Below are 20,974 nucleotides of genomic sequence, written 5' to 3' on the forward strand. Positions count from 1 at the left end.
TTGCTTTTTCCTCTGTGAGATGAGGCCATCGGCTTTGTTTGTCGGCGCTAATTCTTTGCCATCTGTAAAAATACGTGCCTGTGGCATGAGCAGGTTGTCCTGAAACGTCGGGTCTCTCTGATGGAAAATATCCCAAGAAATGGCTTGGCAGAAATAATATTCCCCAGCAGGAATGAATTCAGACTTTTATTCTGAATCAGGTGCCTCGTGTCTCTAAATAGGGGCTGTTCCCGAGCAGTTACAGAGCTTATTAATCACATTGCTTATGATAAATGGTATTTTTTGCTCCTCTGTCATTCAGCATGTCTGGCGGATGTCAAGGACAGTTCTCCAGCATTTGTCTAGCGTATCGAAAATGGAAATAATGTATTTACAGTTTCTCAGGTGTCCTGGCTAAAATTGGTCCCTGTTTTTTCTCCTTCCAGTTCTTTACACTTTCTGTGATAAATCACTACTTTTCTTTTTTTCCTTTCTAATTTGCAGAAGGCCTAGGTGCATGCCTAACACTTAGAGGATTGTCACTTAGAGGATTACAAAGGTGTCCTTGTTCTTGCTGGCAAACTTTATGGTTAGATTTCTTTCTCCCTGTAAGTCAGATAGATTTTTTAAAAAAGACAGTTTTCTGCGCAGATGAATAACTTCTAGATTTTCATACAATTTCTTTTAATAGCCAGAGAACACGATATTTATCCCATGGTAGCAGATGAGTGTTAGAGACCCATGAAGAATTTATGGCAAAAGGAAATGTGTTGTTTTTTTTTTAATCAAAATTCCTCGTGCTTTTTTTGTTGTTGTTGTTGTTGTTATTTCATCCCACAGTTCTGGAGATCGTTTTGATTGAACTTAATGAGTTCCTGGCTGTACACAGAGTACACCAACGCTTTGTGTTTCTTTCCCTAGCCCAGAACTGGTGGAGGCGGGGGGGAAGCTTGGAAATAAAATGAGAATCTGAGGTCTGCAGGGCTCTTATCGGGTGCTTGAAACAAACTCAAATATACGTGGATCTGAAATTCTGTGCTAAAGGGTCTCCAAAAGAAGTGGTGGCAGGTCCTTTTCATCCATCTCAGTGATATTTCATCTTTGAGGGAGATGTGCAGGCGTCATCTGAGGTTCTTGTCCTGCTGTCCATCAGCTTGGAGCAGCCACAGGTCTTGGTGGCAGGGACAAGAGGGAATTGCCTTCTCCCATTTTATTAAGGAATAACATAAAGAAGGGGAGTGAAACAACAAAATTTAGAAGGCCAACTGAGGAGTGAGCTCTGCTGAGTCAAAGATGCCATTAAGGAAAAATAAATTGATCTCCAGCCCTAAGGGATAATGGGATCTTCTGTGGGATGCTGCCAACAGGAGCCAGCCTCTGGTTTTGCATTTCTCTCCCCTTCCTTGAGTTGGTTAAAGGATTAAATGGGCGAGCAGAACGGGCAGCCATGCTCTGGGGAACCCCACGTCATGCAGGTACCCCGTGGCCCAAGCCGCTGCTCACCCCAAGCAGCTCCCAGCTCCTGAGCTTTATATTAGAAACCAGAAAAGTCACAAGATAATTCATCATGGCTGTAATGTACTAGGAGGACACGTTCCTGTGATTTAGCCTTTTGGTGCCAAATTCACCATTTTAAGCAAGAAAATCAGCAACTCGGTGACCAAACCATGATTCTTCAGCTACCCCTGGTTTCTACCATAACGTATGAATAATAAAGCAGGATCGGCAAAAGATATATCTCTAAAAGCCTTCTGAAAGGAGTGAATGCTTCATGAGAATGAGGTGTAATTACTTTTTAATAACCGCTGAGATATGTCACATCTGAACAGCTTCTTATCTCTGAGAGTATCCTCGGGCATTTTGTATTTTTCTGGATGTGCATAAGAAATGAAGCCCCGGTATCTGTCATGACAGGTGTGACATGGAGAACGGAGGAGTGGAGGGACTCTCCCTAAATGAGGGGTTGAGGAGCAGAGCCTGCAGGATGTACCCTGTGTGGTGGTGTAACCGAGCCGGCAAGCGATACCTCCCCGCTTACATTCTGGTTTGTTCCCCAGTTGCTTTGACTACGTGTCCACGTCCTCACCCATCCCATCTTTCCGTATTTACCCTGAAATATTTATTTAGTAGAGCTCCTCCTTGGCTTATCTCCCTCTCTGTACTACTTCTTGCAGGCCAGTGTTTCATCAGCTCCTTGTATCCTTTCCTTCGCTCTTGCCTTTGTCTTGCCACCAGTTCAAGAAAATATCCCAAATGACACAAAAAGCAAATGTGTCCTCATCGCTTCTGCTACATGTTAGCGATGGAGAAAGCTTAGGATGAGGGACAGGAAAAAAAGGAGGAGGTGTAATGTTGGAAGGGGCAGGTCGTGAAGGCCAAGCAAAAAGATGCAACTACAAAGACGAGCAAAAATGGAAAAAAGAAGAAACGTAGAAATGGGGAAGAAAATCTTCAGTCTTGTTCATGATTTATTCATGCCTCGATGTGGGTGACTGCGGTAGTTCACAAACAAATGTCAGGTCCCTGCCCCGTGCTTTTACAACTGGAGCTGGGAAGTGGGAGAAAGCAATACGCAAAACCTCCCGCGTTTCAATTTATTTCTCTGCAACGCATCCCAGAGCATCTTTCATTTTGGGGAGAGGAGGTAATGACAGATTGTTGTTGCTAATAGGATTTGGGTCAAACTGCTGCTTACTGTTTGGCACGTAACTAGATTAATAGGGTGGGTGTTCTTCAAAATTACATGCCACGGCAGGAGGATAATCCCCTCCCCACCGAATTTCAAGTCCCGCTCATCAGCGGAGGAGTTTGGCCGAGCATGCTCTGCAACGATTTATCCATTAAAACCCAAGCTTCCCCACCAGTGGCTTTAATCCCAGCTCGGAAGGAGCTGCCTCGCCATGGCTGAGCACGCCTCGTTCTGCCTGGATCCCGAGAATGCCAACAGTTCGTGCTCGCTCCTGTCCATAAATCTCCCCTCCACGCCCCAAAACCCATAAAGCGCACTGGCAAAGGTGGCACAAGTTGGGGTTTGTGGGAGCTTTATCTGCTTTAGCCAAGAGCTGGAAGACAGCCGAGCAATTTAGGTTAAAAATCACCAAATTCCTGCTCCAGGTGCCCGCAGAGGTCTTCAGTTTGTGGCTTCTGTGGCAGCCCTCGGAGAGCATCTTCTGGTCTCCCCGAGCATCTCAGCTCCCTCTCAGCAGGGAATCACCTGAGAGGCTGCTGGTCTCAGAGCCCCGAAATGGGAGGATTACCTGGGAATCCGACAACTCCAAAATGAGGGAGTTCTTTTTTCAGATCGGAGTGGAAACTTAACGTTACGTAAAACTGCCTCCTGAAGCCAATTCCTGTGCTAAATTTGTTTTCATAGTTGGTTGGTGTTTTATTTTTTCATTTCTCCCAAGTGTCCAAGAAAAATCCTGCTTAGCTAAAAGACATCAATTCAGTTTAAATCAGGGTATCCAACCCTTTGAGGCCAGTACTGATGTGTGCGCACACGATTCTTGTTTAAATTGAGGCTGCTGCTTACTGGCTCTTTGTTTGCTTCTCCACTCTCCCAGCTTACTATGCAGAGGATGCTTATCTCGTAAACTGCTGAAAACCTAATTGCTGAGCACCTTTTTTTTAAAAAAATAATGTAGATGGAAAAGCAATATCCTGCAGAATTTCTGTGTATTTCTGTATAGCACCTATATGCTATTCATGCAACCCAACTTGGGGGGAAAGGATCTATTCTGATTGAGTTAACTTCTAGTTAAGCCTAATCATTTTTATTTTTTTTTTAAAGCAGAGTTCAATGCAAAGCACTTCTCATTTTCCTTCGCAATCAGAGCATCGTTTTTGCTTTGTTAAAGGACACAAGTTGCATCCCTTAGATACGCAGCTTGGGCAAGCCTTACAAAACAATTAGCGCGTCTTTCACATGGGCTAAACTTGATTGAATAATTACTCAAATAATGGTCAGTAATGGAATACATAGGGTTATCTCTTGGCTAATCCTCAGGTAATGGAGTTGGTGTATCTCTGATTTTTCTCGTAGCGGTTCCCAGCGAGCAGAAGACTGAGGCAAAAGTGATTATGGGAAGTGGAGGGAGTCACTGGAGGCCAGCAAGGAAAAGGAGGCCTTATCTTAAGCAATTAATCAAGAAAACTCCTATTGTGGGACAATTATTCAAAGTTAATTCTAAAATAGCTTCAGAGCCTGAGGTCCTGGTTTTGTGTGCGTGTTTTGGTTTTGTTTTGTTTACTTTTAAGAATTTCGCCAAGGTCATTGGGAGCGCTGGGGCAGAGCTTGCACCAAAACGAAGGCTGCTGCACGCTGAAGAGTGGGTTAAACCTCACCCAACGTTGGCTTTTGGTGGTTGTCAAAACTGTATTTTATTTTTTTATTTAAAAATCCAAAGTTTCTGAAATTAGACAATCTTCTAAAACTTGTGTAATGTTTTGGACATCCATAAAGGCATCATTTCTTGCATCCAAAAGGAGCATATCACAAATCATTTCTCCTTCATGTAATCATCACCCCAGTTCTCCTGGGGTACGTACAAGACTGATATCTTTGAATCTCCCCTCAATTCTTTTTCTCTGGTTTATGCACTGCTTTTTGCTTAGCTCAGTCGTATTGCAAAGGCTTGCAGCAACTGCAGGATTGCAGGGCTGTTTCGTGACTGCACCGGTGGCTTTGCAAAAGGCTTTTCTCTTTCAAGTTGTCCCCCAAGCAGCTCTCGTTCTGTAGGAGCGGCCGGTAGCCTGCCTTGCTCAGTTTTAAGCCTCTGAGCTCCCTTGGAAGTGAGATTTATTTGAAGATGTTGCTGTGATCCATGAGGTCCTGCAGAAAGAAGCAATAGATTTGAGCAGCCGTCCCTGAAAAATTATAAGGTCACCGTAAAAAAACACGGGTTTTAAATTGGATGTGGTTTAAATTCTCCTGCAGCCTCCTGAATGGGGCTGTGTGCCGAAATGGGAAGCTGCCTGCAGAATTACGACTCGGCACGGTCACCCCATGCTCTCCTGGCACTTTTTTTTCCAGCCCTGCTGACAGCAGCATCTTGAACCCGACTTCAGCACAGGGCTGCCCCGATGGGTCCGTGCTCACGCAGCCTGATGGGTTCTCCATCTTCCTACGGGCACCTTTGGCAGGGCAGGGTTGCAGAGGGAGGGGGACAGGCATGTTCCCGTACAGAATGAGGCAGAGAGGCTGAGAGACAAAGAAAGTCACTAATTGGATTTGTAGCTGTAAGGAAAAAAACTCTTAAAGTAAACATTTTCCTCTCTTTAAGTCTTTCCTTGGCTCCTTTCGTGAAGACCGCCTGAAAGTATCCGTTTCGGGGGTGAACCCTTCCCAGCAAATTTAATTTTGAGGCTTGTCAAGCTTTATTAAAGCCTTATCATCAGTGATTTCCTTCTCTGCTAGATCAAGAAGATTGGATTTGTTATGGGATTCGTATTGTAGCTCGGAATTCTTCCCAGCAAATGGGGGGGGGGGAAACGTTTGTGCCGAGACGCACGCTACCAGCACGCAGCGCCGAGGTCCCGCGTTGTGCCTTGTCAGCACAAACCCACGGAGATTTTGGAGGCTGCTCAGCCAAAATCCTAAGCTGGAAGCACGTATGTATTTCCGAGTTAGCATTTGCTTGAATAAACACGTTGCTCTGGATGACAAAAGTTTCCCTAACTGCTGCGGGTGTCCTTAAAGAATTTTTATACCCAGTTCCCAGCACCATGAGCATCTGGTAAACACTTCTACGTGTGGCATGTGTACATATATTAAGAGAGAGGATGGACACATGCCTTCTTCTGACTTTGCAGATGTAGTAACTCTGTTAACCTTAGTGGGAATTTCCAGTCCATGGTAGGATGGTTTGGGTTTATTTTTTTTTTAAACTTCAGTGACGTATTTTCATCTGTGCCCCTGTGGATAGATATTGAAGATCAGGGTTTTGTCCAACAATGTAGCGGACTTCTTCCCGTTTATTCTAGAGCACAGCATCTGGTTGACATCTTTATTTAGCTCAATTCATATATTGAAAATAAACTTCTCCCTCTCCCCCAGTCTTTCTCATCTTCTATAAAATATTCTTCATTAGCTTGGGAATGCTCCATTTCCCTTTCTTATCCAATGAAAACAATCAAATGTAAGGAAGAGTTTCTATATACATGCTCAGATTTTTTCTCCAGTGCCCAGAAGCAACCAAAGCACCTTAAAAAATACCACTGTGGTTCTCACCCTGAGCAACTCACCATTTGGCTTTGAATGTGCCCTTGCAATTGCAAGTAAGGCACGATAGGAAAAGGAGCAGAAAGACAATTAATGGCCAAATGAGTTGAACTAAAAAGTTATTTGAAGGGGATTTAAACCTTCTTCACCTTTTTTTACAATGGCAAAGTTGTGATTTTGCCCTGCCTAACAGGACTGGTGGTGGTCTTTGACTTGTGTTGAGCCAAAGCTTCCCTCTGGTCAAGCATTTTTGCAGAATCTCCATCATGTGAGCAAGTACAGAGCACATTAATATTCAAACTAGTTGAAATTTACTTTTTGAGGACATAAAGCAAGTCATGGGAGGATGCTCTTAATTATAGCTGATGGCAAGCTGCAGCTGGTGGAGGTGCTGTCTTGGTGGGGACTTCGTGCCACCCTTAGCATGCTGGTGGCCACATCCTCAGGGTTGGGATTTTGAGCTGAGCTGACCAGTCAATAGGAAAACACCTTTTTCCTATTCCTGTTCCTTCCATGCTACTGCTTACACCTCAGACATCTTCCCTACACCGGTCAATATTGTGCCTTTCCATCTGGTCCTACAGGTAGCCCAGAGTAATAAATCCCTACAGTGTGCCTTTGCTGGGTGGTTCCAATAGTTGCTTCGTAAAATATTTGTAAAAGTCTATTTTTTTTTTAGCATGGGAATTTATTAAAGGTAGAACCGTATATTTTCTTACACAGAACAGCAATATAGAGAAGGAAAAGCACTGTAAAAACCTTCAAAATGTTTATGTAGGTTCAGTGTATTTGTTTTCACTGAGATCTGTGATACTTGAAAAGCTGGTTTGGAAAGCTCAGCCAGAAAGATTAGATATGTGGGTGCAAAGTGAAAAGACTGACCGTCTGCTTCCCTTTTGTCACGAAAAAAATACGTATAAACCCCTCATATTACATCTGAGAGTTGGCAGATACAGATAATGCTGCGTGGATTTGGAGTCTTTAGATCACAAATTTGATCTTTGCAGGGGGAGCGGTGCAGAGTCTCGGTTGTAACAGAAATCCTGCCCAGAAATACTCACGGGGAGATTAGGAAAATGCTATAGGTATCGACGCTTGGCTACAAAGATCTACTTGTGCATATGTCTTTAAAGGGGGGAAAAACTCCTTAATACACAGTATTACCATAGCTAGGCCCTATTATACTATTGTAATCATAGCCGAAGCAAGAACGGTGATTAACGATGGCAATTTATTGTATCTGACGAGTGGAGAAAATAGGAGATGTTGTCGTTATCATAAATCATATCATAAATAACCAAAGAGAAGCACTCAGAAAGCTTGTGTGGTGTCAGCAGCAAGGCCTTTCAGGCACGTTAGCCCAGGATGTAGCCATAGAAACCCCAAAGTCATATTGTTATCTTAGTCTTGCTGCAGTTATGTGATACAACAGTATTAACATATAGATTAGGCCATTTATAATACTAGGTGTCATTTCAGGTTGGCTTGCTTATATAGCATTTTAGTTTTTTATTGTGCCGAATGTTAGGGAAACGCTGCATTTTTCCAGGTCAGTATATAGCCATTTATAACAGATCAGCTTCACACCTCTGTCAGTCTTGCTAATGTACTGTGTTATTGATTGGTTGTACTGTGTGAATTGTCATTGCCTAATTACCTCGTCTTTGCTAATAATTTCATTTTTTGGAAGTCAAATGTTCCTTTGCAGAGAAAATCTCCACTCCTGCAAGCGTGCGCCCAGGAAAGTTCCCCACCCTGGTAAGGACCGGACACCCATGATGATAAAAAACATGCTAAAAAAGCATGCAGATTTGTCCCGATTTTGTCACGGGGAGGTTTTCTCCCCCTGTCCATGCTGGGATCTTGTAGCACCCTCCCTCCTGCAGCTGTCAGGGGAGAGGCTCCGTCGCAGGTGAGGCAGAGCAGCACCAAGGTGACCACAAAAAGCCTGCCCCACCGCCGTGCCACGTTCTCACGCGTGGTCTCGCTCGATGGCTTCCTAAAGATGCTTCTGTGGTTGTTTTTGCTTTACATCCAGAGGCTTCATAACAGCTCCGGCCACGTTAGCATAACGTTGCCATGCACATGCATTTATTTGTATACGGGATCTACACAAACCGCTGATCCACTAGTAAGAAGTCAAAGAAAAAATAAAGTCTCCCTCTTTGCATGTAGGCAGGAGTTTGCTTGCTGTGTGCAGCCCAAATACGGGACTGATATTTTGTCGGGTCAGAGAGAGAGACCGTGAGCTGATAACAATCTGCCAACTGTGTTTTTCTGTCTTCAGCAGGAAGTTGGGTGTGTCGTTTTAAGAATCCTGGGTAGTTTGGCTTGATAAACATTGCATACTCTAAATTTAAAGTATTATAATGAGGACCTCCGCTAGTAAGTATTTAAAAGTGCTTTTTTTTTTTTTTTTCTCTTGGCATCCAGTATCCCAGAGCAGCACTGGAAGCTAAAGTTGCACATCTTACCCTTCCTTCAGCCAAGATCTGATGCTGCCAAGGGATGCTCCACTCCTCAATCCTCTTCTTTCCCACACCCTTGAGCCCGAGACGGGTTTTTTACTTTGCCAACTGGACAGAAAAAATATTTTCTCTCTTTACTTCCCCCCCAGATATATTTCCATCTGAGTTAGACGGTTAAGTCAGTTCACTATGGAGGAGGGTGATGATAGAAGAAGGGAGGTGTAGGACTTCTCTCCAGACTTCCCTAGCCCAAAAGTTTGCATGTTAACATCACAGACCAGATCGGTGATTTGAGTTCAAACCAACGGATCATCTTTCTTATTTCAGCCTGGATTAGTTCCCCATCTTTTTGCCTAAATACTTGATCCAGGACAAAAGAGGGGATGGGATTGTACCTTTTTAAAACAATCCTGTGATGTAGAGCTACGGCTTTAGTAGCCATGGTTTGTTTCTGGTGAATTCTGGATTTCTTATTCTCATATTGGTGTCTAAACTTGCATTTCTTCGATGATTTCATACCAAGAAATGCCTAAGGAAGAGTGTGAAGCAGTTGTTCGGCAGAGTGGAGAGGTAACTGCTTTGTAAGGTCTGGAAATTCACCTGTCCTGAGCCAGGTTATGGCTATCATCTGAATTTCAAGATCTCATCATTAGGGACGGAGGGGAGTTTTGTTAACCACTTGTAGCTTTTGGACAGGTTGAAAACTGCTTTTGGAGTTATTCATTGAGAACTGCTTTTGGAGTTATTCATGAAAGTATACATCAAGCCTGTCAGTCCTGTTGAACACCTCCCAGCCAGGTTCATGTTAGTTGTTGAAGGCGCCACCAGGCCACTTGGGCCAAAAATCTCAAATACGACTCACGAGTCTGGATGCTCAACTTCAGGCACCTCTGACATCCTCTTTACCATCTTTCAGTTGTGTCGGCAAAGTCACCAACCACACCTGAAAGCTCTGAGTTTTATTTTTCAAATACATTTGTGGTTTCTCTGTTTTAGAACATAACCGAGAGTGAACTGGAATGAACTCAATGGCAATTTCAGTGGTCAAACTGGAGACACGTGGAAAAAGAGCTCCTGCCGTGGTGCAATATCACCAGCACTCTTCCCAGGCAAAGACTTGATTGGAAAATGCCCAGGGTTGGTAATAGGTTGGTTGATCTCCTTTATAGGGCACAAGAGAAATGTGTCAGTGCACCACCTGTTTGGTGAACAAGTCACATCAGTGATTAGTTGTCTTCATGTGACGGAGAAGTTCTGTATATAAATCCAGCATTTTAGACTCAAAATGCATTGCAGGTATCGTAGTGTGTTCGTTTTGCGGTAGGGTATCAGGATATTGGTCTGCAGGGTATCAGGATTGAATTTTGTTGCTCTTGCATCAATTTCCTTTGCAGACTACAAGCATGCTTTGTGTTTGTTTTGGGGAAAAGCCATTATTACTACAAGGTAAAGAGATGCACCCTATTGTGGCATAAGAAAAAGTCCTGTCACTGTTAGCAGAAGTCAAAAGCCTGTACTTATTAGGATATGGTAGGGATATTAAGCTCTTGACTTAGTGCCTTACAATTTCCCAAAAGATATTTTTAGCTTAATCTCATGCTTTACCTAGACAATAGGAAAATGATTTTGGAAGTCTGAAGGAAAGTATATGGTATTTTTTCATTGGAAAGTTACATATCATGGGGTGGGAAGGATCACTTTCTTGTATTTGGGAATCTGAGCTGGATTATATATAAAATCTTCAGCTTGACATCTGTGCTTGGAAAGAGGGATGAATTTAAGATTTCAGTACAGGCATTGCCACATTGTGCCCTTTCCTGTGTCCAAATTTTCCTTAAAAAACAATTCCATATCGAGGCAGAAGGATTCAGGGGCCTGATATAAGCAGAACTGTGCGAGAAGGAAATTCCCCAACTGATATTGGATGAGACCTACTGGCTGGTCTATTTTGGCGCTTCTACATTTCTCTAGAAAACAAAAAGTTCAAGTTCTGTTAAAAATAAAGGTTATGTAAGGGATGTAATTGTTGAAAATAAGCATGTGTGGATTGTATGGAAGTAACAGCTCATCCAGAGATGCATCCAGCGGGTTAGCTCAGATAGCTGATAATATTCGTCTGGCATAGTAAAGTTATTATCAAATACAAAATGCTGAGACCTCATGTTTCTATAACAGTAAGAGTTGGCTTCCACAGAAACTTTTCCTGCCAGAGTTTTGTGCATTTTCTACGTTAGTCATTGCACTGAAGCTCAGAGGTTGCTGTTAGCAGTATTTCGTTGTGCTTTCTTCAGCAAGTGGCGTCCAGGTGAGGCCAGCAGGTCTGCCCACGTCATCCTGTGCTCAGACGTACTGCATCCTTCCTAGGTCTCCAGGTCTTAGTGGGATGCTTTTCTCCTGCCACCACCCTGTGACCTAGGGAAATACTAATCCAATTTCCAGAAGAGAGGCTGGAGCTTTGCTTAAATGAAATACCAGCTGACAGATCGTGTTCTTTAGGACTTTCTCTTATTGTAAGTGCTTGTACTGCTGTCTCTAAAGGTATCGAGAAAAGGTCTGGTAATGACCAAGATGATGACAATTTTAATTTTCTGTATATTTTATGATATATATATGTGTATCTTAGTTTTTCTGGCTTGAAGAATACCTGTACGTAGGTGCCTTTCTCTTCAATCAGAAGAGTTTTGCACAGATTTTTCCCTGCCCTTCCTTTCGTCTGACCTGTTGCTGAAAGAGCAGCGAGCCTCCTGTAATGGGGCAGCCAGGGAAGAAAACCACTGCGTGCTATGGGTGATTGCGTTACTTCTTCTGCCACAATCACAGAATTTCTGTTCCTGTGTCAGATGTAGGGACAAATAGTCCCTAGATCGTCATGAACTTGAAAGTTCATTACCAAAGTGTTGAGTATTGCTGTCCTGAAACCAAGCCATGGCCAAATTAAGGAGGTGTATATTCAATAAGCCTTTGGTTTTGGAATCCCTGCTGCTACAGGAACACAGTGTACAAAGAAGGAAATTTTGTGCTGCTTTAGTGGTTTTTCGTTAAAAAGGTGCAGGAGTTTCGGTTTCTTGCCTGATCTGTTCAGCTTTAAAAGCTTTTCCAGGATTTAAAGTGGTGACAGATCCCCGCTGCTTGCATTTCAGATTCTAATGTTCTCCATCCTGCTATCCCGAGGAGCTACATATTTATCAAATTCAGCTTTTACAACAGCTCTGCGAGGTGAAATTATCATCACTTGTCAGATGGGGAGGCGGCAGCACGCGGTGTGACCTGCTCGAGCTCGTGCTGCAGACCTGCACCCGGAGAGGGACGGACTCCTTGCTCCCTTTCCGTGCACCTGAACTTCAAAATCATCCTTTTGTGGAAGTTTTGTCCTGCATATTGCCTCAGATACGCTCTGGAACAAAATGCTGTCTTAATAACCACTCTTCTCGTGCCTGTCAGCTTGTTTTATTTCAGCAGCAGCAAATCCACGTTTGGGGCCGAGCTCGCCCCTCCTGGATCTCGGTGCCTCCTTTGAACCCAGGCTCTGCATATGGGGACAGCCGACATAATAAACAACTGCTCTGTAAAGCTTTAGTAACGTGAGCATTAATATTGATCCGGCACTGCTTTCTCTAACAACAACAAAAAAATATATATGTATCCGTTATCTTGAGAAACCTTCCAAACAGCTCCAGTCTCCTTTCATTACAGGAGAGAGTTATTAGGGCAGATGGCCGAGGTGATATCCGTTTGACCTAGAGATGCTAACTCAAGAGGAGGATCATTAATAAGGTGGTCGGAGATAGGGAGAGATCGCCGTAAAGAGGGTTAAGAAGCAATCCGGTGCACAAAGGCTTGCACAGCGAGAAGTGCCCGGTACTGAATGAGATGGGCAAAGGTGACAAAGTGGCCGCACGGTTTTAAATACTCATCACCGAGTCAAGCAGATTGCCTTTAAAGGCTGATGGTTTTTGCCATGCTCAGTTTCTGCTCCATCGTGAATCCTCCTGGAGAAAAAAAAAAAAAAAAAAGGGTCCAGAGCTCTTATATTTAAGACAGAGATTGCACTTTCTCTAATTAAAAAGGAAAGAAAAAAAAAAAGGCGCTTTATTGTTTTTTTGCCATGGCCACAGCTGCAATGGCTCAGGTTTGAAAGCTGCTGTCTGGCAGAAAACCAGTCCTCGCCGAGGATCAGACCGTGGCCTTGTTCCAAGAGAAATTTGGGTTTCATTTGACCAAGATAGGATTCCAGATTGTCATCTGAGCATGTCTGAAAAGTGGTGAATGTGTGTCAGTAGTTAAGTGCTCGTGAACTTCCTTAGTCCCTGGATTGTTCAGGACTGACCCAGGCAATTTTTTCCAGATGTCTGGGGGAATCCAAGTCCTTAGCAAAGGGCTGGTAATGCTTCTGCTTCCTTGCTAAGTTGTCTTTGTGGCTTGCAGGAATGCGCATGAAAGCTCGGAGCCAAGACACCCCGATTTCTGCTCTCACCTCTCCAAACTGCACTTTAACCTCTTCTGCCCTTCCCTGGCATCTCCGCACGAGATCATAGAAACTTCTCGGGTCTGGTGCTAGCTTTACTTGGCCTTATAAAAAAAATAAGCATTGCCCTTTTTTGTTGTACAAAGCTCCAGTTCCTGTTCTCCGAACCTCCTCCAAAATTGTTTTTTCGCTTTTGATCCGGCAGCTGCTCGTTTTCGGCAATCCTGAGTAGGTAAAACATGAGAAGTACCTTGGGATGGGAGGGAGTTACAAAAATATGAAATATTGCAGTGCACTTCGGTGAGCCACAGTGTAACGGGGGGGCTGCTTAAGCAGGCACCGTGCAGAAATCTTTAGAAAAAAATATTGAAATTATTCTAGTAATATTTTTCTAGTTTGTTTGTTTGTTTTTTTTTTACTATTGCAGTAGCTTTTCATCCAATTTAGTCACTATGATACACTACTTTTTATCCTTGTGGTTTTTACATTAAAATATGTTATGTTGCCATCTCTAATGTGTGGATGTGCAAGCCCTGTCTTTCCTGATGTCTGAATTTGGCTACGCTTTTTGTCTTGTGGCCAAGGCGGAAGACTTCGTTAAATCCCGGCTTTACCGTATGGTGTTTGTTTTAAATTTTATCGCTCTTTAAAATTGAAAATGAAAACAAACTCTTCGCAGCAAACTAAGTACTGAATGGGGTTGGGAGGGAATTGCTCGGTAGCAACCGATGCTGGATGACATCTGATGAATGCTAATTCTTCATCCCCAAAACAATTTTGAGCAGATGAAGGGAGCTGATTTCTGCAACAGCTTAAACAGAGATTGAAATGACTTCCATGATCTGGCAGCAGATTTTTTCCCACAGAGCAGGTGCAGGCTCGGTCCACAGTGATTTCTCAGTTATACTCTAACTTTGCTGTTTCAGAAATGTAATGTCAGTGCCCAGCCAGGCAAAACCTAACTCCCTAACATTTCTGTTTTTCACGGAAGGCTAAGACTTTATCCTCAGGCAAAGTCTCCTCTCTGGGCTGGCTGCTGTAAATCCTCTGGGCCCTGGCAAAAGCCAGAGTTGCTAGCTCATTTTACTTAATTTGTGATGCTGGCAAGATTTGTGCTGCAGCCCAGGGCTCTTAACTCAACTCTACTAAATCAGAGCATTGACACATTACAGTAGAGAAACCTCAGCACGGAAAACCTGAAAATAAATGCCTCCCAAAGAGAGATTTCAGAAAGATGCTGTCTTACGAAGCTCCAAACGGGGTTAGTGTTACGAGTTGCTCAGTGTTTACTGCACTAAAACCACCTGCTCATTAAGAAGCTGGGCTTTATCCGCTAGCATAATATGTTTTTTGCAGGGATGGAACCGGCGTGGATGTAATGACGCAATTACAACCGGTGGAAATGTGGCAGCGTAAAACTCCGGTGTGGACGTTCTTATTCCAGACCAAAAATCCTTTTTCCTGCTTAGATAATTCCATTTCAAAAGTGAGGAAGTGTAGCCAAGAGGATAAAGTGCTTGACTGTGGTTCAGGAGATCAGAGTTTCTCTTATTCTCAAACCTGCACTGGCTTTTCTGAGAGATCTCAAGTGAATTTTCTCCTTTCTCTGCACTGTAATGTCACACATGTGAGACTGAAGATGGTCATAGAAGTAGGAAAAAACAAGTAATTGCAATTAAAAAATTAAAAAAATAAAAAACAAACAAACAGAGCAACCACACAGGTGATGTCCACACTGACTTGAAACAGTGGGTGCCTGATGTTCATACTGGGCATGTTTGGGGGTTTGTGTTATTTTCAAAAAATGGCTTTTTTGGTCTCATAGCCTGACTGCCCACTTGTGGCTTGAGCTTAGGTGTGTTCCTCTGGCAGCATATCTCTCATTTTGGTTTCTATAAAGCGAGAATCCAGTTTATGCACTCCAGGATTACTCCATGGTGTAAACAGAGTGACACGGGATGATAGGAGATGGCTTCCAAAGGCACGCTCCTGAACCAACATGCAATGCAGAGGTGTTTCCATATAATCGTAACAGATAATGTCCGCATACAGCAAGCTCTTGAGATAGAATCAGAAAAAGAACCTGGCAGGTTGAACGGGGCTCAGTCCTCTGCTTTAACCTTCAGGCTGCGCCGCTTCAAGAAAAACAAATCAGGTTTAGGAAGACAGTTTCCTAGTAGTTAATCCACCGTCAAAATGCTGTGATATATAAGCAAGACAGCTAATTCCAGTGAATTTTACTTTGATGTATACTTTGCAGTCCACTTTGTTACAGCAAAAACCACTTCAGCCTCTCTTCCTTTGTTTAAAATGAATGAAGCAGGTTCATGTAATCCAAACTGATGCAGTAAGAATTAATCAGGGCATTTTTATACGTGACTGGTGCTTCAGACCTGCTGTGAAAGGTCTGTCACCATGGGTGAGGTATGCTCTCGTATCCTGTGCTCATGGGTTTGGTGTTAGATTTGAAGTAAGGAAACCTGCCAGTTGTGATGGTGGCTGTTGCTGAGAAGAAGCACCTTGTTTTCCTTCCACATAGACCAGCAGGAGCCTGTTGGATGTCCAGTTCTCTCTTTTGGGCTGAAATTCCTGGGAACTTGTGATGCTTGTTTGTTTCTGTAAAACACATTTTGAATTATCCTAATGTTTTTTTTAAATGTTCTTTGTTACAGAAGAGGAAGAGGAACAGGTGCCTACCGATGGAGGGACATCTGCAGAGGCCATGCAGGTGCCACTGGAAGAAGAGGGAGATATGGAAGAGGACGAGGCCATTAATGATGAAAATTACTTGAGCAAGAGACCGTTAGAAAGTCCTGAAGCTGAAGAATTCCCACCTGTGAAACGGCCCAAACTATCTGTTTCTAAAGGTGATGCTCTGGATGGAGCTTTGGAGCCACGTGAGCCTCTTAGCTCAATAAATACCCAAAAAGTACCACCAATGCTTTCTCCAGTTCATGTTCAGGACAGTACGGACTTAGCCCCTCCTTCACCAGAACCACCAATGTTGGCTCCTATTGCAAAGCCGCAAGCGCCCAAAACTATAGAGGCAAAGCCATTTGCACCCAAAACAAAATCCAAAACAAGTTCTCCAGGGCAAAAGACAAAATCACCTAAAACTACCCCCTCACCAGTGGTTGCTGGAAGCCCCATACGTTCACCAAAAACTGGATCCAAAGAGAAAAAGTCACCAGGTCGCGCCAAGAGCCCAAAAAGCCCCAAAAGTCCAAAAGCTCCTGCTCATGTTCCCCCACCACCTGTTAAGCCTGAGACACCAAGCAGAACCCCTGTGGCTGCATTAAGTGACAAGGTAGGAAAGGAAAACATTCAAGTAAAACAAGTGCAGACAACACCTGAGCCTGTCACCAAGCCAAATATTGAAAACCAGACTAAGAAATTACCAGTAATGGACAAGACTATTGATGATTCAATAGATGCTGTGATTGCTCGTGCGTGCGCAGAACGAGAACCTGATCCCTTTGAGTTTTCCTCTGGTTCTGAATCTGAAGGGGAAATTTTTACCAGCCCAAAAAGACTTTCTGTTTCAGAGACTACAACTCCTAAACCTTCTGTTTCTGCCAATAATACCAGTAAGGCAGGTGCAACCCCAGTACCTCCATCAGGTGGGACTTCAAGCTCAGACATTTCATGGACAATGGATGACTCGATTGACGAGGTCATTCGAAAGGCAAACATGGGGACACCTTCTAATCCACCTACCAACTTCACTTACTTCTCTTCTCCTTCTGCTTCACCGCCAACTCCAGAGCCTCTTCTCAAAGTCTATGAGGAGAAAACCAAGTTGGCTACATCAGTAGAAGTGAAAAAGAAACTGAAAAAAGAGCTGAAGACAAAAATGAAGAAGAAAGAAAAACAAAAGGAAAAAGATAAAGAGAAAAACAAGGAGAAAAATAAGGAGAAGGAAAAGAACAAGGAGAAAGATAAAGACAAGGAAGTAAACAAGGAAGCGAAATTTCAGTGGAAGGAGCTACTCAAAGATGATGATCTTGATCCCTATAAATTCAAACTAAAGGACTTTGAGGACACGGACACAAAAGTAAAGTTGAAAGATGGCAATACCAAAAAAGAAAAAGAAAAGCATAAAGATAAAAAGAAAGAGAAGGAGAAAGGTAAAAAAGACAAGGATAAGAAAGACAAAGAGAAACTTAAAGATAAGGGTAAGGAAGATAAGATAAAGGTTCCATCAGCACCTCTTGTGTTACCTCCCAAAGAAATGTCTTTGCCCTTGTTCAGCACACCAGCTGCCATGAGGCTTCCCGGCATGTTACCTTCCTTGTCTCCAATGCTTCCTGAAAAACTGTTTGAAGACAAAGAGAAACCAAAAGAGAAGAAAAAGGACAAGAAAGAGAAGAAGAAAAAGAAAGAAAGGGAAAAAGACAAAGAAAAGGAAAAGAAGGAAAAGGAAAAGGAGAGGAAAGAGAGAGAAAAGAAAGAGAAAGAAAAAGAGAAACACAAACATGAAAAGGTGAGTTGTATAGGAGAGTTGACATGGCATATTCGTTTGAAAAGTACATGTGGATTCCTGTATTTGCTGCTGAGCATTCAGGTGATGTGTGATTACAGGTTTGATACTAAAATCAAACAAAAAACAGCTCAAAGTAAAAAGTCCTCCGAAAGTTTCAGGCATCATCCCACCTCTTTGGGAGACAAAACAAAGGAAGTTCAACTTTGTGAATTTGAAATGTGAGATTGTCTTACATTGCTTTTTGGTTTTGGTTTGTTTTTTTTTGTTTGTTTTACCCCAAATTTCTGGTTTTCCTGAACTCACTTTTCACTTTGAAACACACAACAAATGTATGTACTGTTCCAAGGCACAATTTTTGTTCTGTAAATTTCCTCTAGTGGTGTCAGCAACGTTTCATAGAAACTTCAAATTTCGTTTCTAGAAGTCCACTGTTTCAAAGATTATAGAAATCTGTAGATTACCTAGTGGGCATAAGTGAGGAGCAGGAGTTATTTGTCACTATGTCAGGAGAAAAAGGAAACAAGTTCACCATTTGCATCACATTTCAGAATCGCTACAGAATCCTCCATTAGCCAGACCAAAGCCTTGTTGCTCCAATTTGATGGCAGTAAGGAAATTGTTTGCAAACTATGGTCTAAGTGCATACACTGAATGTTCAAATATCACCTCTAGTTTTGAATCTGAAGCTTGAGAGAGAGAAAGGGACAACTGATTTCGAAATGGGCTGAGCTCCTACTTCTGTAGCTCTTACTGATTTACATCAGCTGAAGACAGTTTCTTCTTTCCAATATCACCTAATCTTCAGAATATCTTTAATATATAAGAAATGAAACCAGCATATTTGCATGTTATCAGATTTGAAATCCCATTAGAAATGGCTCCCCTAATTCAGCATTTGCTGTACTCTTTGTCACTTCACCTTATAATGTGCATTAAATTGTTAATACAAAAAAAAAAAAAAAAGAAGAAGAAAGAGATTGTCGTGGATACAGATAACCTTGGATACAGGATTTCCTAAATCTCTGTCCTTAGCATTAGGAAGCACTACTTAATTTCTGGTTTTACAAAGATTCTCTTTGCATCCTGCTTTGAGGATGATACTCAGTTCATACAAGCTCAGACTTGGGATATTCTTTGCTTTCCATTTTTGCCACTGTGAGAGATCGTACCCTGTTGTGCTACCTGGTAGACTTGAAACAAACTGCTGATTTCAAAATCTAGACTACTTTTTAAGTAGAAAAATGGCTTTTCAGTGCAGAACCCAGCTGATTGGGGAAACTAACATTTGTCTGCTGTGGATGAATCAATGATTGATGGGGTGGTGCTCCAGTTGTCCATGTTAATTTACTGTCCAAGTTTTAGGCTGCAAAACACTGTTTCATGGACTCCTCATTTGGTCTGGATGGCAGCTGTCTCCCTGCCCCTCATGCTCAAGGTGTCTTATCAGTATTTCATTGAGAATTTTGGGAGAGTTTCCTCAATAAATTAAATACTCTTATATAAAATAGAGATAAGTTGCTTGTTTTTCATACATTTGATTTTGCGTTTCTTCTTCAATTCTCTAAATCTAATTTGATGTAGAGCAATATAACAGCTACACAAACAAATACAAACTGATAAAGCTTGAGTATGGACTGAATATATATACATTAGGAAAAAGAGTTCAACAGTAAGAAAAACTTGGACAAATTAAATTGACAAAGCTGCCCATTACCTTGGCAAAAAGTCCCTGTCAAAAGATAAACTTTAAAGCTAGAATGCATGAAAGAATCCCCAGATAGAATTAAAATTTAAACTGATTCTTGATAGATAAGCTTTTTTTAAATCCACCTCTTTGCTTCAAGTCAGGATTTTAAAAATAAATTTCCCCTTTAAATCTCTTGAGCGATTTTCATTTTTTGCAAGGCCGCACTGCTGGTGTCCTGGAAAAATGGAGAGTTAGAGCTTTATCAGTTGGTGCCCTGAGGTATGTGGCAAAGAAGCTAAATCCTTGAAGATTAGCAAAAAAAATGCAGCACATGGCAATAAGGGGCTTATATGACTACTAGTATTAGTTCAGGTGAAAGAAGTATTGCTTATACATAAAACTGGACAAATCCACTGACAATGTATTTTTAGTTAGCTACAAAGGAGTCTTATATTGCTGGACTTTACCTCTTTGGTGATTTGGGAAGCTTAGTAATCCACTGTAAATGCTCTTCTGCTGGCCCCAATTCCCAGTATTACTCCCGAATGCTGCTCTTTCCTTTTAACCCCTAAAAGTACACGTTTCCTTAATTTAGCTTTTAGATCACGCAATGACTTACTTAGGCAGCAGTCGTGCTTTAGGAGCAAATGATGGAGTTACTGCTCACGACGCGTCTGCTTTGGAGGTATAAGTGCAACCTGGAAGGTAGGTTTGGGGGCTGCTGAAAACTTCAGCCCCTGCTGGCCATTACAAACCATCAGACACGTTACATAAAGCAGTAAGTAGCAGCTGTTGGTGTTCTTAAACAGAAGAGTTTACTCTGTATAAGAATCAATGGTAACGTTTCTGTTTTTTCAGTATAATTACAGTTATTATGCAAGCATGCGCCCCATCCTGTTGGGGAATTGAAGCTGGTTGTACCATTTTCCCTGTAATTTACCCCACATTTTTGGACAGAAAGACTCAGAGAAGCACCAAGTACTCCACATAAATGGCTGAAAGCAGAAGTTAAAGCCTAAAGTGTTCAGTCTCAGGGCTGAAGAAGAGGAGACCGGGTAGGGCTTGCAGCTCTGTGCTCTGCTCGAAGTGTTGGGGTGCTGCCCTGGGAACCCAGAGACGAGGCTGGGAGCAAGGGTGCTGCCCTGCACGCGCTGCCAAATTAAAAGCAGACAATTGAAGCAGTTACACCCCGCTTCTACGACAGAGATTACCAGGCATGCTGTAGGAATGACTGAGCAGCTCGTGAAGCAGCTGCTGACCCAGTTTCAGCTAACCTTAATACGCTGAGCTGTAAACTAAAGCAGTCGAGGAACAGCCTCACGAGCAAGGGAGCCATCCCCGCATCGTGGCCAGGCTTGCCACTGCTGTCCCAAAGTAAACAGCTCTTACTCGTGAGTGAAAATCTTGCCATCGGTGCCAAGGAAGACCAGGATATCCACTGTGAATGCTCCTTAGTTTTTGTTCTGCTCCAACCCTGCACACAAAACCATTGGTAAAAAGATGCTTCCTCTCCTCTTGCATCAAAGGATAAGAGTGTGGATTGTTGCGGAGCCCAGTTTTCCTCTCAGAGCAGACTGTGCTGTTAGTGTTTGACATAAAGGAGTGTTTTATGTGCTTTTCTTCTGCCATATGAGCCCCTGCCACCATTTCTTAGAACAGCTTTGCGATATAT

At 42.7% G+C, this 20,974-nt stretch overlaps 1 protein-coding gene across 1 annotated transcript in view; it reads left to right on the top strand.

Moving 5' to 3' along the window:
* Positions 1-20,974, top strand: part of TAF3 (TATA-box binding protein associated factor 3) — a 114,114-nt gene that overhangs the window by 68,997 nt on the left and 24,143 nt on the right. The window contains exon 3 of the mRNA XM_027460803.3: positions 15,805-17,615. Within this exon, the coding sequence (XP_027316604.2) occupies positions 15,805-17,615 (1,811 nt within the window). The remainder of the gene's footprint in view (positions 1-15,804; positions 17,616-20,974) is intronic.

This window comes from Anas platyrhynchos, chromosome 1 (genome assembly GCF_047663525.1).
Source record: "Anas platyrhynchos isolate ZD024472 breed Pekin duck chromosome 1, IASCAAS_PekinDuck_T2T, whole genome shotgun sequence".
NCBI classification, from domain to species: Eukaryota; Metazoa; Chordata; class Aves; order Anseriformes; family Anatidae; genus Anas; species Anas platyrhynchos.